We start from the raw sequence: 17,500 nt of genomic DNA on the forward strand, positions 1-17,500 counted from the left end.
ACATGGCTGATTGTTGTAGAGGGAGAAACAACTTATAAACCCTATAAAAATCTATTATATGTAATAAATATATTCAAATCACCAAATAAAAATAATCAGAGTATTCAGGAAGTAGGATGTTCCTAGGCGCATGTATACAAAAGTGAATTTGCATGAACCAATCAAATTGTAGTAATCAATGGGCGGCAATAGAGAGCCGATTCAAATGTATTTATAAATATTTCTATAAATGATAAGATTTTATAAATTTTTATCACTCAGTTTATGTATCGGATATGGTCCAAGAAAATATAAGGTATCAGACCTGGGATATAAGTAATGGTTTAGTAGATTGGCATGAACTATTTGAACCTTTAAATGGCGTAGTAGCAAATTATTTAAATTTATGTGAATTTGTAAGTCGGAAATGAAAATTTTAGAAATAAAAGTAAAACCTGCCCACTTGCCTGCCAGACACCACTATGGAACGACACTAAAATTTGTAGAGCACGAGACCCTTTATTACATTGTACTTTTTAAGGACTTAAAGTTTAAATTTATTAATTAATTTTCCATAAGACTTAGTGATGCTGCATTAAAGCGAAAGTCATTTAAATATTTATTTAATCCCTTGGAGGAGACGACTTCGGCCACCAAAAATCCAGGACTACCAGGAAATTCGGATCGTCGCCAACAGCTTATAAAAATTCAGCACGTGAGTGATATATCATTGTAATATAATATAAAGTTGGGGCGCCCTCAGTGCTTCGAGTGAAACAAATATAAAAGCTAGCTCGTCGGAAAGGTTATAAATATTAAAAATTAATATAAAACTTGCGCAAGTCTTAAGAAGGTATAAGAAATATTTTATTAAATAAGAGTAAGTCAATATACATATCTAAGGTACACAAATTAAAGGAATATTAAATTTTAATCTTGTAGTACAAACGCTCACTCAATCATTGATTCTCTTTAATAATTGTAATGATAATGTAGCTCTTGTTCACTGGATAAATTGATTTATCTATTTCCATCGGAGGCCGAACCTTATGCCCAGATATATATATATATATATATATATATATATATATTATATATATATATATATATATATATATATAATATATATATTTTATTATTATTATTATTAAGAAATATACTGAAAACTACAGAATTAATATATTTATAATCTATGATTTATCAATTTATTATTCTATGATTTTTGGAAAGAAGATATAAAGTGAGATTTCCTAAATCGACAAGCAACAGCAAGTCGATACCTAAGCTGCATACAAATAAATGCATATTATCAATGAATTAAAAAAGCACATGCTAACGTTTCGTGCTAAAGAGCTAGAAAGTAGTGTACCAGTCTGTGATATTTTATTTTGATATATTTATTCTTGTATTTATTGTGTGTGTTTGCTGCTCTATATATTTCCATATTTATCTGACTTTAATATTTAATCGTACAATATATGTATCAAGTTTTTTATGGTGTACCATTTATTTTATTCCCCAATACCACGCAGGACAAATCTCATATCTATTTATTAATTATCAGTATTGAATTATTAAGAAAGTTACCATCCGATTTTATCAGTAATAGAATAAGCTGGTTTACACAACAATATATTGCATTGTTAATTAAATCTCTGGAAATAGAAAGATTTTTATAAATTGTCCAAGAGTAATGAATTGTAAGAGCTCCTGAGCGAGCCTATAAGGATTTTATCGAAGTTGTGTTCTAGAAAACCACAACCAGATTTGTATATTTTTACACTCATGCTTTACCGATTGCAGCCAAGCCAGGCAAATCGTTATTCATTAAAAAATAACGTCAGAAACTGTAAGCCCCATTCTTAAAGGAGAATAATTTAGGGGAATAACATAATGACGATTGACGGCAACATATTTGAAACTACGATCAGACTTCTGTATATGTGTATATATAATTGTTTTCAGAGTACTTTTTCCTTTGTGTAAATTGTGAAATTCGATGATATTTTTTAAAAGTCGTCGAAACAGCTGTTCTACAGATGAAATATCTCGTCTATGTGTTCTTTTTATGAACTGCTCTACCTACCTACCTCATGCACGAGAAGGAGGCTACAAAGTCCATTTCTCAAGGGGTGGACCCCCCATTAGTTTCCCACAAGAAGGACACTCATGCCAGTTGATAGAGCTGATAAATAACTATACAGGGTATGAATTTGAAAAAAATCGGTCAAGTCCTTTTTGAGAAAATGGTGAAAAACATGGTTTTTTTAGTAATTATCCGCCATTTTTCTCAAGAATATTATGGTGCTCCTGCAATTTTCCCAGTAATAAGACTCATGTCAGTCGATAGGGCTTATGGTATAAATTTGAAGAGAATCGTTAGAGTCGTTTTCGAGAAAACCGTGAAAACATGGTTTTTTAGTGATTATCCGCCATTTTTCTCAAGAATATTACGGAGCTCCTGCATTTTTGCCAGAATTGAGACTCATGTCAGTTGATAGGGCTTATGAATAGCTCTATTCATAGTGTAAATTTGAAGATAATCGTTAGAGCCGTTTTCGAGAAAACCGTGAAAAACATGTTTTTTTAGTAGCCTAATAAATTATTATCCGCCATTTTTCTCAAAAATATTACGGAGCTCCTGCAATTTCCCCCTGAAATGAGACTCATGTCAGTTGATAGTGCTTATGAATCCATGGTATGAATTTGAAGAAAATCGTTAAAGCCGTTTTTCAGAAAACCGTGAAAAACATGGTTTTTTTAGTGATTATCCGCCATTTTTCTCAAGAATATTACGGAGCTCCCGCAATTTTCCCAGAAATGAGACTCATGTCAGTTGATAGGGCTTATGAATCCATGATATAAATTTGAAGAAAATCGTTAGAGCCGTTTTCGAGAAAACCGTGAAAAACATGGTTATTTAGTAATTATCCGCCATTTTTTCCGCCATCTTGGATTGAATCTTATTGAATTTCTTATCGTCGGATCCTCATGGTATAAGGACCATAAGTTTAAAATTTCAAGCCGTGAAAAACATGAACATTGCAAGCCAATCGGTTAATTAGGAATGGAGTTATCGTGTTCACAGACATACACACATGCACACACACAGACCAAAACCCAAAAATCATGTTTTTGGACTCAGGGGACCTTGAAATTAGGGCACCTTAATTTTTTTTTGGAAAGCAATACTTTCCTTACCTATGGCAATAGGGCAAGGGAAGTAAAAATGCGCAGTAGCCTACTAGCACTCTGACAACAAATGATTACAGTATATCTGGTGTAAAGTAAACCCAGCAGACACTGAGTCATATAGTTGACAGAGCTTTTATATAGCTCTGCTATATTGCTCTCCAGCTATATAGTGTAAACGTATAGCTTAACATTGATTGAGGTATAGTGGTATGGATATAGATGGATATGGAATCATCGTGAAAGTAACTGTTAAAGTACTCAAAATCACAATGATTCTCCAAAAAATTTATACAGTTGATTAAGTGAAAAAGTAATAATGTATTAAAATATTCAAAGAAATTGAAGTGAGTTTCCACACAAAACTCTGGCGAGAGGCAACACCTAAAAAGTCAGTTCCAGTGATATATTCTACACTAATTGCATTGAAATTCATTCAGTGAGCTCTCCACGCAACAAAAAAGGTTTCTTGATAGTAAAATTTTCAAAATTCATCTTCCAATTTGATGAAAATCAGTGATCGAAGTTGCACTGACGGAGAATCGAGTAGAGAAAAGCTTAATGTAGTTGTAGAGTGTGACGCTAGATAGCGGTGGCAGCAAACATGATACAATCCAACGTGATACTGTATCATTCGACAAGCAACAGATGGGAAAAATCGAGGACACTAAAGAGACCTCCACGTTGGTGGTGAAGAAAGATAGCAGATCAACGTTGCCGATCCTGTGTCTTGTCAATGACTTCTATAGACGGTAGCTGATACAGGTTTATTGATGTAATATTGATTATTCATTCTCGTTTGAAATAACCAATCCTATACTATTAAACAAGCAGCATCTATATATATATATAAAAGCGAAATGGCACTCACTCACTCACTCACTCACTCACTCACTCACTGGCATAACTAAAAATCTACCAGACCAAAAATGTTCAAATTTGGTAGGTATGTTCAGTTGGCCCTTTAGAGGCGCACTAAGAAATCTTTTGGCAATATTTCAACTCTAAGGGTTGTTTTTAAGGGTTTAAAGTTCGTCTTTTAGCATGTATATTCTTCTTCTCCCAATCTCTTATTTAGAATTGAAATTTCCATATCATATGTTACTATAGAACTATAATCTAGATAGAGTACCTCTTCGAAACAGTTGTTAACTGGCAACTAAATTTTTAAATTTTGTCAGGTTGGCATTAAGTTGAGTTGATTTTGTTAGGTTGGCACCAAGTTGAAGATTTAAATGAATTTATCGCGGAAAAATTGATTGGGCACTGCTACTTCAATCCTGGGAATATTATATTACTAGCCGTCAGGCTCGCTTCGCTCGCCATATCTGTTTAGCCAGACGTTTAGTCTGGACCCCCCGACTGGATTGTCCTATTATAATATGATAAAAATGAAAAAATGCAGGCGAGCGAAGCGAGCCTGCTGATCTCACTCTTGGACGATCCAGTCGGGGGTCCAGGGGGCGGAGCCCCCTTGCTAGACGGATATGGCGAGCGAAGCGAGCCTGACGGCTAGTCTGTTTATATGTTAAGATATTAGATGTTTATATGTCTGTATTTCACCGGATCTCGAAAACGGCTCTAACGATTCTCACGAAGTTCAGAACATAGTAGGTTTATGATATAAAAGATTCGATTGCACTAGGTCTCATCCTTGGGAAAACTCGCTGAAGGACATTAAAAGGATAATTATTATTCATCCTTGGAAAAACAGCTGATAATAATATTATTTCGTCATCTGTTGGTGATGGAAGTGCATGAGTGAGCGAGTTCATGTGTGTGGGACTGTGTCAAAATTATGACTCAGCTGTTGAACTTTTGTAATCATTCAATCAGGTACTAAGCTGTTGCAATCAGGTACTCAGCACTTAGTGTGCGTACACAAAGAAAGCTGGTTGCCGGCGCCGGAAAACCAGCCGCTGTAAGCGCGTCCCGGCTTGAGAAGAACTTAACATGGTTTCAAGTGTGCCCGTACACAGTAAACGCCGGTGCCGGCTCAACAAGCGCAACAAGCGCGAGCTGCCGGCGTCAACCGGCAAACAAGTATGAAGAGAACATTCTTGTAGCCCGGTTTCCAGCAACTGGCTCAGTCTGCGAGTGGTCTCTGTACTGTGCGTACAGTTAGTCTCCAGTACAGTCTCTGTACTGCAGTTGGTTAGCGTAGTGTGTACTGTGCAGTAGTTTTAAAGATGGTTGATACAGATGATTTAATTTCCAATTTCGATCCCGGGATTGACATCCCTAGAAGACTTCAGAAATCAAAAGTGAACAAGTTATCCACCTTATGAATATGGATAACTCTTACCTCAAAAATATGACAAGACGCTCTTCTGGTTCTATTTGGTTGTTTATGCCAGTTTGACCACTTTTTGATCAAACGTCCTTCAATGTTTCTTAATATGTAATCGAAAGTCGCTAGCTCCATTCTCATGTATGTGTAGAACCGTTGTGGGTCACCTTTTAGTTGCGGAAACAAGTGATGGTATTCACCAAGTTTCTTCCTATGTCTATTAATAACATGAACACCGAATTTCCTCCTTTGCAATAATTTTAAATGAACACTCTCCGCCAAAAACACATCATCACTAGACGAAGACATCTTTGACACTGCTCAAAGTGAACTGACTTGTCGCGCTTGTTACCAGCTTTCTTTATGTACGGCTTCAAGCTTTTACCGCGCTTATAAGCTCGAGGAGCAAGCTGCTGGTTTTCCGGCGCCGGCAACCAGCTTTCTTTGTGTACGCACCCTAAGCTGGTTGCAAAAAAGCCGGGTTATTTTCAATGATGATTAATTCCAGTAGATCCATCTTTTTGAAATGGTCTTCTCTGATTTGGTTCACGTGAAGTTAATCATGATAAAAATTTAACCTGTTTTTGTGCAACCGGGCCTCTGAGAGGGAAATTTTTGCATTCCTCTGGGAATTAATCTCAATTTACTGTGATTAGAAAGAACATTTCTGTATGAACTATGAATGTTATTATAATTTCTTCATTCGTAATAAAGTTTCTATGCTTTTGTACTCCAGAGCGAAGCTCGGTCCCCGATATTGATACATCGAAAGATATAGTAGATCAAAAACTAAAATTTATGAAAAATTGATTTTTACTTCAAATTTTATTCATTTTCGAAAAACCATAACTCAGTACTCATTTGAGATGGAGAGTTACGAATGATTTCATTCCATTCAAAATTTCATATCCCCAAAAAGGCGACAGCAAATTTTCCTGTCCGATCACTAAATTTGACGGAAATTTTCGAAAACTGGAAAACGAGCCAAAAATACAAGGTTGTTGGGCCATTCTGTATCTAACACAAGGAAATTTTGCCAGAAAAAATTGGTTCTGAACTTTTCTCATGTATCCAAATAATATATCAAAGAATCAGAACTACAATATAAATTGCAAGCACACCCCCTTTTTATGTCTATATTGACTGGACTAAACATAGAATTGAATTTGAATTGTATTTATTGCCAAAAATTACAAATTCATATTTGTACAATAATTATTACAAGAGTATACAATAAAAATAGACATTGATTTTAACTCGAGTATAACAATATTATCAATGTAATATTTGGCACTGCCAACATAAGAAACCTTGTGTGTTGGCAGTGAGTTCACTTATTCTGCTTCAAGTATTTTATATACAATTCAAATTTTATAATGTTAAAGAATGTATTACAGTGATTTACAAAAATTGCAAAAGCTTGGAAAAAACAAAACTTAAGAATACTTCATATTATATGATAAATTGATATTCAATTAATTATTCTGACGTCTTTGAGGCTATCATGACAGTTAATCTTTCAAAAAGAGAAAATAAATACAATAAAACTAAACTCCTTCAAGATGACGTGGGACAATTACATACCTGGTTTAAGAATCTGAAACTGAAAAACCATCCTTCACAGTTTCTAGTAACAATGCTTGTTGGGTACAATACTATACTTCATACAACTATTTTGAAGAATATATTCCGCTCAATCCAATATTCTATACTTTTAAGTCGACTACGTGAGATTTTTTTATCTATAAAATCATTTGGAATCTTATTTATAATGTAGTTACAATAATATATAAATTGATGCCTGCATATGGTTAGCTTGATGAGTTCTGTGTTAAATCTGTTGTTAGGACGTGTATTATAGGGTATTATATATGTATTATTGATTTCATAAAAAAGATCAAGCCCTAAAATATTTGGAATTCAATAAACATCCGTGTAGAAATCATGGTCAAATTTTCTACATTCTCTTCTCCCTTCTTCTCGTTCTATCTCCTCCCTTATGTCATCTCTCTCACTCTTTCTCCTTTTCTTCTACACCCTAGTCTACAATAACAAAATAACAATGATTATAAGACCAGCTATTAAGACGTAATATTTATACAATGCGAATTTCCAAATGAGGTCAGACGAAAATTAACATACAATGCAGGCTGAAAAGTTTTCGTTCTGATAAAAAAAAAAAATAATTGTTCGATTATTTCAGAACATGTCTGGAATGTTAAAATCTGTCGGTTTATTTTGGGTGTGTTATGAAATTTGTTTGACACATGGTTAGTTAACCAAGGTTAAGTGCAGATTGTGATTCCGGTAGTTCGGAACACACCTAAATCTGTAGATTTTTGTGACTAAAGTTGTTATTGGTATTTTTCTGTAATAAATGGTATATTCCATTTTCATCAACTTTTCTTATTACTATTATTATATACTATATTAACAAAGTTAAGTGCAGATTGTAGCTCCGGTAGTTCGGTACACACCTAAATCTGTAGATTTTTTGTGACTGAAGTTGTTATTGGTATTATACTATAATAAATTGTATATTCCATTTTCATCAACTTTTCTTATTACTATTCTATAGAATATTAAAGCTGTGATCACACCATAGTTATTAACAAAATGTTTATTTTTCCGCCCTATTGATTTTATTAGATTGAAGGGAGCAAACACAAATTGTTTAAATTTTATCTGAAGCCTGATAATTGGGAATCTAAAATCGAACTTTGCATTGATGGGGCGGAGCTCCCGAAATTTTCACAGATATGGGACTTGTGGCAGTTGATAGAGCTTATCGATGACCATTTTGGGTATGAATTTGATCAAAATCGTTGGAGCCATTTTAGAGAAAATCGCGGAAACCCCTTTTTTTGACAACGTTTTCGCCATTTTAGCCGCCAACTTGAATCGCATTCGATCGAAATTGTTCGTGTCGGATCCTCATAGTGTAAGGACCTTACGTTCCAAATTTCAAGTCATTCCGTTAATTGGGAGATGAGATATCGTGTACACAGACGCAACATACACTCATACACACACACACACCACACACACCACACACACACACACACACACACACACACCACACACACACACACACACACACACACACACACACACACCACACACACCACACACACACACACACACACACACACACAACACACACACACACACACACACACACACCACACACACACACACACACACACATACACACACACATACAGACCAATACCCAAAAATCATGTTTTTGGACTCAGGGGACCTTGAAACGTATAGGAAACATTAAATTAGGGTACCTTAAATTTTTTTGGGAAGCAATACTTCCCTTACCTATGGTAATAGGGCAAGGAAAGTATTGAAACGTATAGAAAACATGAAATTTGGGTACCTTAAATTTTTTTGGAAAGCAATACTTTCCTTACCTATGGTAATAGGGCAATGAAAGTAAAAACGTTTCCAATTATAGAAATGAGAAAAAAACCATGACTTACCTAAATCCCGAGCTCGGAAACCGGCCATCAATGGTGGAATATTAGATTGATAATAGTGTAACAATCGGAACTAGTTTCTCCTTATTCTTATCAATTTGAGAGTACCAAGGCCATTTAGTAACCTCACTTTTCAACTGTACATCCCATCCTCATTTTATCAAGGTGTCTATAACCATAGAGAAACAATAGCGTAAGTAGATATCCCATGGTATAGGGAATTTATGTCGCAACTTTTACTGTTATCTCAAGCCGATTACTGTCCATTATTGTCAATTTTTACTGTTTTGTTGGGGTGATAGTGTATGAACGGCACAATTTGAGAGACTACCAGTGTCACAGCGCTGCATAGGAAAGAACTACGTGAACTATCGGCTTGGGATAACAGTAAAAGTTGCGACATAAACGCCCTATACCATGGGATATCTACTCTTGTGCTATCGTTTCTCTATGCTATAACTATAACTATGTACGTCTCTCTTAATCACGGGAAAAATAGTATCCATGATTAAAATCTTTATAACAGTAGACGCAATTCTTGAACTATAGAAAGATCTTGTGAACAAATGACTTCCTAGTCCTCAAAGTACGTGCTTCAAAGCACTTTATTACAGAGTTCTCTCGCTAAGTTCCCTCCGAATGCGGATGCTTAGTTAGAATCAAGTTCTAACGACTTAATCTCTCTTCTAGTGAGATTCACTTTTAACTGCCAGTATTTGTTAAATGGGAAGCATTAATGTTTCTCATTTGAAATGCTGATAGTTTAAAGTAAACCCCACACTAACCCTGCCAGTGTAGCCTCAGATGGTACTACCAATTTTCTTTGAGAGAGATAGAAATAATTTTCATAATACAACCTATTCAGGTTTGTTAGAATGGGTGGAGCTATCTCTTTGCAGGTTTTGTTCGGGTTTTAAATGAGAATAGTTCCCGTTCTGTGAGATGAAACTGTGCTCGCTATTATATTGAATGATGCAAATGCCTAAGAAATATATTCTTACAGGTATTGCTCTCTTATTAAATGAAGTGCTTAGAGGAATAACGCACATAGTCCAAAATTTTCAAAATTGAGATTTTCATTGCAACAGGTGGCTATCATGCTGTACTACTGCCATGCAAATAATACAGAGATATATTGAACACTAGTAGGTAACCCGTGCTTCGTAATAAAAAATTCTAAAATTGAAAATAGGCCTATAACCATCCTCGGTTAATGAAGAATCTATATGCAAAATTTCAAATTAATCAGTTGAGTATATTATTTCAGACGTGATGATGCGTCAAACATAATTCCCTATTCCTTACGTGTATAAGCCAGTTCCTTTATTATAGTAAAGAAAACTGAAGAATACATAGTACTTGAAAACCTCACAGAATCATATTGATTTTTCCAATACATCAATAAATTTTAGTTCGATTAGGATCCTCCTCAATTTGAATCAGGCAGCCTTTTGTTTTCCCAATTCCAAACAAAATGCCTAAAATACTCGTTTCACTGGGAATTCGTTCTGATAGTACATTATAACTGAATAATATAAATTATTACTCATTCTTTTGTGATCTATTCATGTTTTTTCTTATGAAATTCAATTATAGGCCTACAGCATGAAGACTATGTCCAATTCATTTGTACTGGTGGCAAAATTTTACATTAAAAATAATTATTCGATAAAATCCAAGTTCAATAGTAATGAAAATAAATTTCTTCAAAAAATAATTGATAATAATACATTTCGAGGGAAAAAATTGAGAACAAAAAAAATGGGAAGTATAGGGGGGATTCGAACCGTGGAACTATCGCTCCGTAGGCAAGCGTTTTACCGCTGCGCTACATAGACGTTCGTAAATGGTAGTCTTATAACACCATTAAAACCTGCTCATAAAAAAACAAACTTTGGGTTATGGAACTTCATGTAGCCTACGGTAGCATAGATGAATTTGAACATTAATTCTGAAAAATCTAGAAGGAGAATTGAAATTTGAGCTTCCAGGTGCACGAGATTGATATTTTTAGAATCTATGTTCAAAATTTGGAGAACAAAATCATTCCCGTTTTTCCGGTATGCAATCCACAAGTTGACATGTTTTGATGCGAACAAACGAACAAACGAACACACGAACAAACACAACCCTACTCTCTCTTATTATATAGATAGTCCTAGATATAAGCAGAAGAAGATATTTTGCCGTCCTTATAAATCATATTAGATTAAACAGATGATTTCAAACAGATGATGTTTGTCAAGCTCCGTTTAATCTAATAGAATTCATAAGGATGGCAAAATATCGTACGAAACAAAAATCGATTTGTGTGTAAGGGGCTTAAGTATTGTGTTTCCTATTCTAATTCTCACTTCAAAGATTAAGCCCATGGAAATTCATTGTACGTCAATGAGAAATAATCTCATCAATTAACATAATTTCATTGGAATGATTGTAAAAGAGATTCAATTTCCAGTAGTAAGAATGTGTGAAGTAGACTACTTATGAAACTTGAATTGAAGTTTGCTAATTCAATCGGTTCCGAGTATCATGAACTGATAAGTCCGATTGATAAAATAATAAAAAAAGTTATGAATGAAATAACGCATAATGAGTAGTTGACCAGAATTTTACGAAAATTCAAGTTGAACATTGGAAGTGTTCATCCAAGGTGAAGGTCACTGGAACAGTTTTTTTTTTCAATAAAATTGCGTTTACTTTGATTGCGGAACTTTAGTCTTCATTAACAGGCGAGTAGTCGCGCCCGCGGCAAATTGCCGCACAATTGTAAATTGTGTATGTAGCTTTGGGAATTTTCGTTTTCCAAGGTTGGTACCTCATGTAATCCTCGCTGTGACTGTTCTCTAGACAAATTTTCAAAAATTCAAATTTTCAAATTCAAATTCCATTTTTTTGTTTCAAGACAATCTTGAACAGTTTGAGGATGACAGAATGAACGTTGACTAATTTCAATATATAGGTATTATCTTCCTATTTCATATTCCATCTTCTGATTTAAACGTTCATTATCTTTTCATCCTGTCTAGATGTCGAAAAATAAGTCAAATAAACAAGGTATATTCATACTAATCATGAGTAGATTATTCTATCCCATAAAAATGATAAATATTTTAACAATAAATTTGCAGTATGTGTTTTTGGAATCTCCTCCATGTTATTATATACTATTAAATAGTATATAATAACATAAAACACGTTGAGAAAGATTTGAAATTATTAAATAATGAAAGAGCATTGTCAAAACCAACTGTTTATAGTCTAGGGAGCCATAAGGGTGAGTGTGAGCAAAATGCTCACGCGCGACCACTGACGTTCTGCAAATCCGTGCCACTACTCGCATGTTAAGCTGCGTACACATATTCGCGCTTCCAACCAGCACCGAACACGCTCCTCCCTCGTACCGCCCTCGGACCACCATCGAACCACAGTCGCACCGCCCACGCACCCATCATGAACGTTATGGAAGATGTTAGATCTTCTCGCGTTCCCCGGTCGAACGACTCTTGCTCCCCGGTCGATCATCAATCGCTCTGCTGGAGTGACGTTCGGTTGCGGAGCAGAGCGAAAGTCTGTACGCACCTCAAAAAGCTATCTCAACGTTGTGCCTGTTACATGAAAAATGAATATCTCCTCTCTATAATAGTAGGGAATCATCAATCCCAAAATGAACTCGGTTAGGACTTGGGGAATCAAGAAATATTCTTAAACTTATCATTTGGAAATGAATCTATTTAGTGGAGTACATCATATACAAATAAGTCTAGTAGAAAGGCTTCTCCTTCAATCCTCCAACTTTCCGAGTGGACTACAATAGCGTGGATTAGCAACTCAATTTTTTTTTGAAAGTAAGAGCTGTGTCGATCTTATCAATGAGAGTAAAATCGTTTGTGAGTATTATCATAGAGAAACAATAGTGTAAGTAGATATCCCATGGTATAGGGAGTTTATGTCGTAGCTTTTACTGTTATCTCAAGCCGATAGTCCACGTAGTTCTTTCCGTTGAAGCTGTGTGACACTATTAGTCTCTCATATTGTGCTGTTCATACACACTCACCCGGTCAAAACAGTAGCAATCGACAATAAGTGACAGTTATCGGCTTGAGATAACAGTAAAAGTTGCGACATAAACTCAAAATACCATGGGATATCTACTTACGCTAATGTTTCTCTATGGTATTATACAATTATTTGATTGGAACCTAAGTGACAATATTCTTAATTATTTCTACAATTGGATGAAAAATCATCGAGTTTACAGAGAATCTAGTATTCTCAAGCAGAAGTATCAAGTGGTCGCTGAAGCAGTCTCAATAAAATGGATAATTAAAAATTATCATTTGAATTTCGAACGGCCTTTAATCATTCCTGGAAAGGTTCCAATCGAAATTCAAACCAGATAGAATTTTCTTTATAGCTAATTGATTACAAACTCTTCAAAGCCTCTTGCGCTGAATTCAAGAGATTATATAGACAATGAAACTTGAAGACAAAAGTATACTATCGTAGTGGCAATTGATGACCGAAGGTCTATGTTTAGTTCGGATTTTTCTTTTGTCTATATGTATGTAACGCATTCACGGCCAAACCTGTTGATGGAACTGTATGAGATTTGGCAAGAATATTCCTTTTTCGCCACACTGCACAGAAAGCAGCTGTTTTCCAGTCCCTACTGGAAGACATTGTAGATCTTGAAGACGACTCTCGTCTGACGTCAGAACAGGTTTCTTTCCGGCCTAGGCCGGAAAGAAAACCCTTTCCAGCCGCTAACATGGAACTAAGAAAGGTGATCGAAAAACAGCTGATCAAAAAACTTTCCATTATTTGTGTTCATTATTCAATAATTAAAACATTTATACTGATATCATCTTATTGTCATTTGAAAGAATAAAAAAGTATAAACTCAACCTCCCACATCATTGAACATCATCTTTTAGGTTATTTAGACAAATCAGAATAAAAATACTTTGACAATTTCATTACCTCAGATTTGCTAGAGCTATCACCTTCCACTTCTGCTTTCAGAAGTGCTTAGTAAACAACTATTCTCATATATTTATTGTTTATTTTTGTGTGTGGCGAAAAATAGCGATCGCAACACGGGCAAAAAAGTTTTTCCGGCTCTCAGTCTTTTCTAGTCCTCGGCCTACGGCCTCGGACTTGAAAACCGATTTCGAGCCGGAAAATCTCATTTTCTGCTCTAGGTGCGAAATATACTACTTCAACTGCGCGTCGATGTACGAGTATAAACTCAACCTCCCACATCATTGAACATCATCTTTTAGGTTATTTAGACAAATCAGAATAAAAAATAAAAATACTTTGACAATTTCATTACCTCAGATTTGCTAGAGCTATCACCTTCCACTTCTGCTTTCAGAAGTGCTTAGTAAACAACTATTCTCATATATTTATTGTTCATTTTTGTGTGTGGCGAAAAATAGCGATCGCAACACGGGCAAAAATGTTTTTCCGGCTCTCAATCTTTTCTAGTCCTCGGCCTACGGCCTCGGACTTGAAAACCGATTTCGAGCCGGAAAATCTCATTTTCTGCTCTAGGTGCGAAATATACTACTTCAACTGCGCGTCGATGTACGAGTATATACAATATTTTTGGAAATTTTGCAGTTTAGGATAATGTGAAAGGAAATGGAATTTCCTCCATACTCTGATTGTCACTATATCATCTACTCTGAAGATAGTATTAATCAAACCATAGAATTATTCATAATCAATCAGCTGACAAGTGGATTATTCATTACATGCATTACACAGATGTCTGGAGAAGCCGGTGAACAGGTGACACCAGATACTTGTGGATGAGAAAACTGCGTGAGGTCTACTATTCACAGAACTACTAGTATAACAAGTGGATTATCCGTTACATGCATTACACATACACAGATGTCTGGACAAGCCGGTGAACAGGTGACACCAGATACTTGTGGATGAGAAAACTGTGTGAGGTCTACTATTCACAGAACTACTAGTATAACAAGACAGATTTAGTCATCGAATATAGTTGTACAATATATCTTGACGTTGGAGTAAGTCTATAACATCATAGTGTTATAGTAAAACTATTATAGTTATGGTTATACGGTTGATTTTCTACAAGCTCCACGGTACACAGTATAAACCGTTCACCCTTTATTTGGAATTATCAAGTAGGTCATGGCAACAGAGCATAATATGGCGAATCCAGCTCAGAGATTATTTTATTCTTTGATCTGAATACATAAATTGATGGTGGACTCTCAACTCACATCTAATTTATTCTCAATCCATTGGTAACAAGAACAAAAAATCTACAGTGATTTTCACTATACAGACTGTCAGTGCTTCTCATGCATTACATCAATGCTTCCCATTCAACCAATACTGACAGTTTAAAAGAATTTCATGAAAGAAAAAGATCAGATGAATGAGATAAAGTTGTTCAGTTGTGTAGAAAATGAGCAGATTGAATAATTTAGCGAGAAATGCAAGTTTTTTTAGAATTTGGCACAAAAAAGATGAATGAATGAATGGTTGTAATTTTTTATGAATATTGAAAACAGTTTGCAAGGTTGACGCGGTTAAAACTGAATAATACAAGGTTGACAATTCCAACTAACCAGCGATATCCTATACCGTACTATTAACGAGCAATTTCTGTTTATATGTTTATATGTGCAGATGTTTGGATGTTTGGATGTTTAGATGTTTAGATGTTTAGATGTTTAGATGTTAAGATGTTTAGATGTTTAGATGTTTATAAATTTGTATTTCACTGCATCTCGAAAACGGCTCTAAAGATTCTCACGAAATTCAGAACATATTAGGTTTATAATATAAAGATTCGATTGCACTAGGTCTCATCCCTGAGAAAACTTGCATGAAGAAGGAGATTGAAAGGATACTTATTATTCATCCTTGGGAAAACAGTTGATATTAATTATTCCGTCGTCTGTTAGTGATGGAAGTGAGTGAGAGAGTTCAAGTGTCAAAATTATGACTCAGCTGTTGAACTTTTGTGATCATTCAATCAGGTACTTAGCTCCGGTTGCAAAGAAGCCGGGTTAATTTCAATCCTGATTAATTCCAGTAGATCCATTTTTTTGAAATGGTCTTCTCTGATTTGATTCATGTCCTTGGGAAAACAGCTGATAATAATTATTTCGTCGTCTGTTGGTGATGGAAGTGAGTGAGCGAGTTCATGTGTGTGTGACTGTGTCAAAATTATGACTCAGCTGTTGAACTTTTGTAATCATCCAATTAGGTACTTAGTGCCGGTTGCAAAAAAGCTGGGATATTTTCAATACTGATTAATTCCAGTAGATCCATCTTTTTGAAATAGCCTTTTCTGATTTGGTTCACGTGAAGTTAATCAGGATTGAAATTCAACCAGCTTTTGTGCAACTGGGCCTTTGTGAGAGAAATTTTTGCATTCCTCTGGGAATTGATCTCAATTTACTGTGATTAGATAGAACATTTCTGTATGAATGTTATGAATGTTTTATTATAATTTCTTCTTTCGTAACAAATTATTAATGCTCTTGTACTCCAGAGCGAAGCTCGGTCCCCTATAATTATTATAGTTGAACTTAGGGCCGTTTGTACAGTGAAAGCTTAAACTAAATTCAATCAGCTGTTGTCTTAAACTCAAAATGAATCACATTATAACAAATGATCTTGTTAGGTTGATAAAGATTCAACTCAGTTTAAGATGAAATTGGATTTAAAGTGGCACTGTGAAAACGGCACTTATCAAACACAACCTTATATACTACCCTTTATCAAAAATAAACTTCGTGAACTAAAACGATCAAATAAACAACCAACAAATAGAATAAACCCAGATGAAATTAATCCATGCTAATATTAAACACAAAGAGCCTATATATCCGTAATAACTACAAGAGTTTAAAATTAGTATTTCATGAGTAGGTAGTGTGTTATTTCATCAATATCGCTTATTTTTGTGCAGGAGAACAGCTTTGGAATGCCTAGGTTTGTTGCACATGTCAGAAGTGTGAAGGTCTTCTAGATCCTCCCTGGTATCAGAAAAACATCATTCTTGAATATAATCTCATTCTTTATCTATTCATACAATAAGTAAATCAATGATAGGGAGAGAAAAAATAAGGTAACCTTGCGATATTCCTCCCCCAAATTTAGATAAGGTTACACATAGTCCGAAATAGGTTAACACTTTTAAATTAAAATCTAAAACGAGATTTGAATGATCACTTCACTTGAAATTGAATTCAATCGAATTAGCGTTGATCCTTATTCTCCAACCACACAATACATAATCTATTTCTCATGCATTTGAACACTGAATGCATGTTTCTATTTGAACTAGATGCATGTGAACAAATAATTAGTGTGTGAAAAGGTGAACAAAGCCAGAACATTTCAAGGTTCTCAACATGCAATCAACAGATTATGCAAGAGTGCAATGTTGGTTAGTAGGTTGACAGCATAAAACCTTTTTTCAGACAAAACGGCCACTTCTGAAAGTTACGTAACTTGAAACGTTTTTACCAATTTATTCCTCTTTCCAATT

General features: G+C 34.9%; 1 protein-coding gene across 1 annotated transcript in view; it reads left to right on the forward strand.

Annotated features, from left to right (window-relative positions):
• Window positions 1–5,124: 5,124 nt before the first annotated feature.
• Window positions 5,125–17,500, forward strand: part of LOC111054046 — a 27,463-nt gene continuing 15,087 nt past the window's right edge. The window contains exon 1 of the mRNA XM_039438186.1: window positions 5,125–5,214. Within this exon, the coding sequence (XP_039294120.1) occupies window positions 5,125–5,214 (90 nt within the window). The remainder of the gene's footprint in view (window positions 5,215–17,500) is intronic.

Source organism: Nilaparvata lugens, chromosome 11, assembly GCF_014356525.2.
Source record: "Nilaparvata lugens isolate BPH chromosome 11, ASM1435652v1, whole genome shotgun sequence".
Classification (NCBI taxonomy): Eukaryota; Metazoa; Arthropoda; class Insecta; order Hemiptera; family Delphacidae; genus Nilaparvata; species Nilaparvata lugens.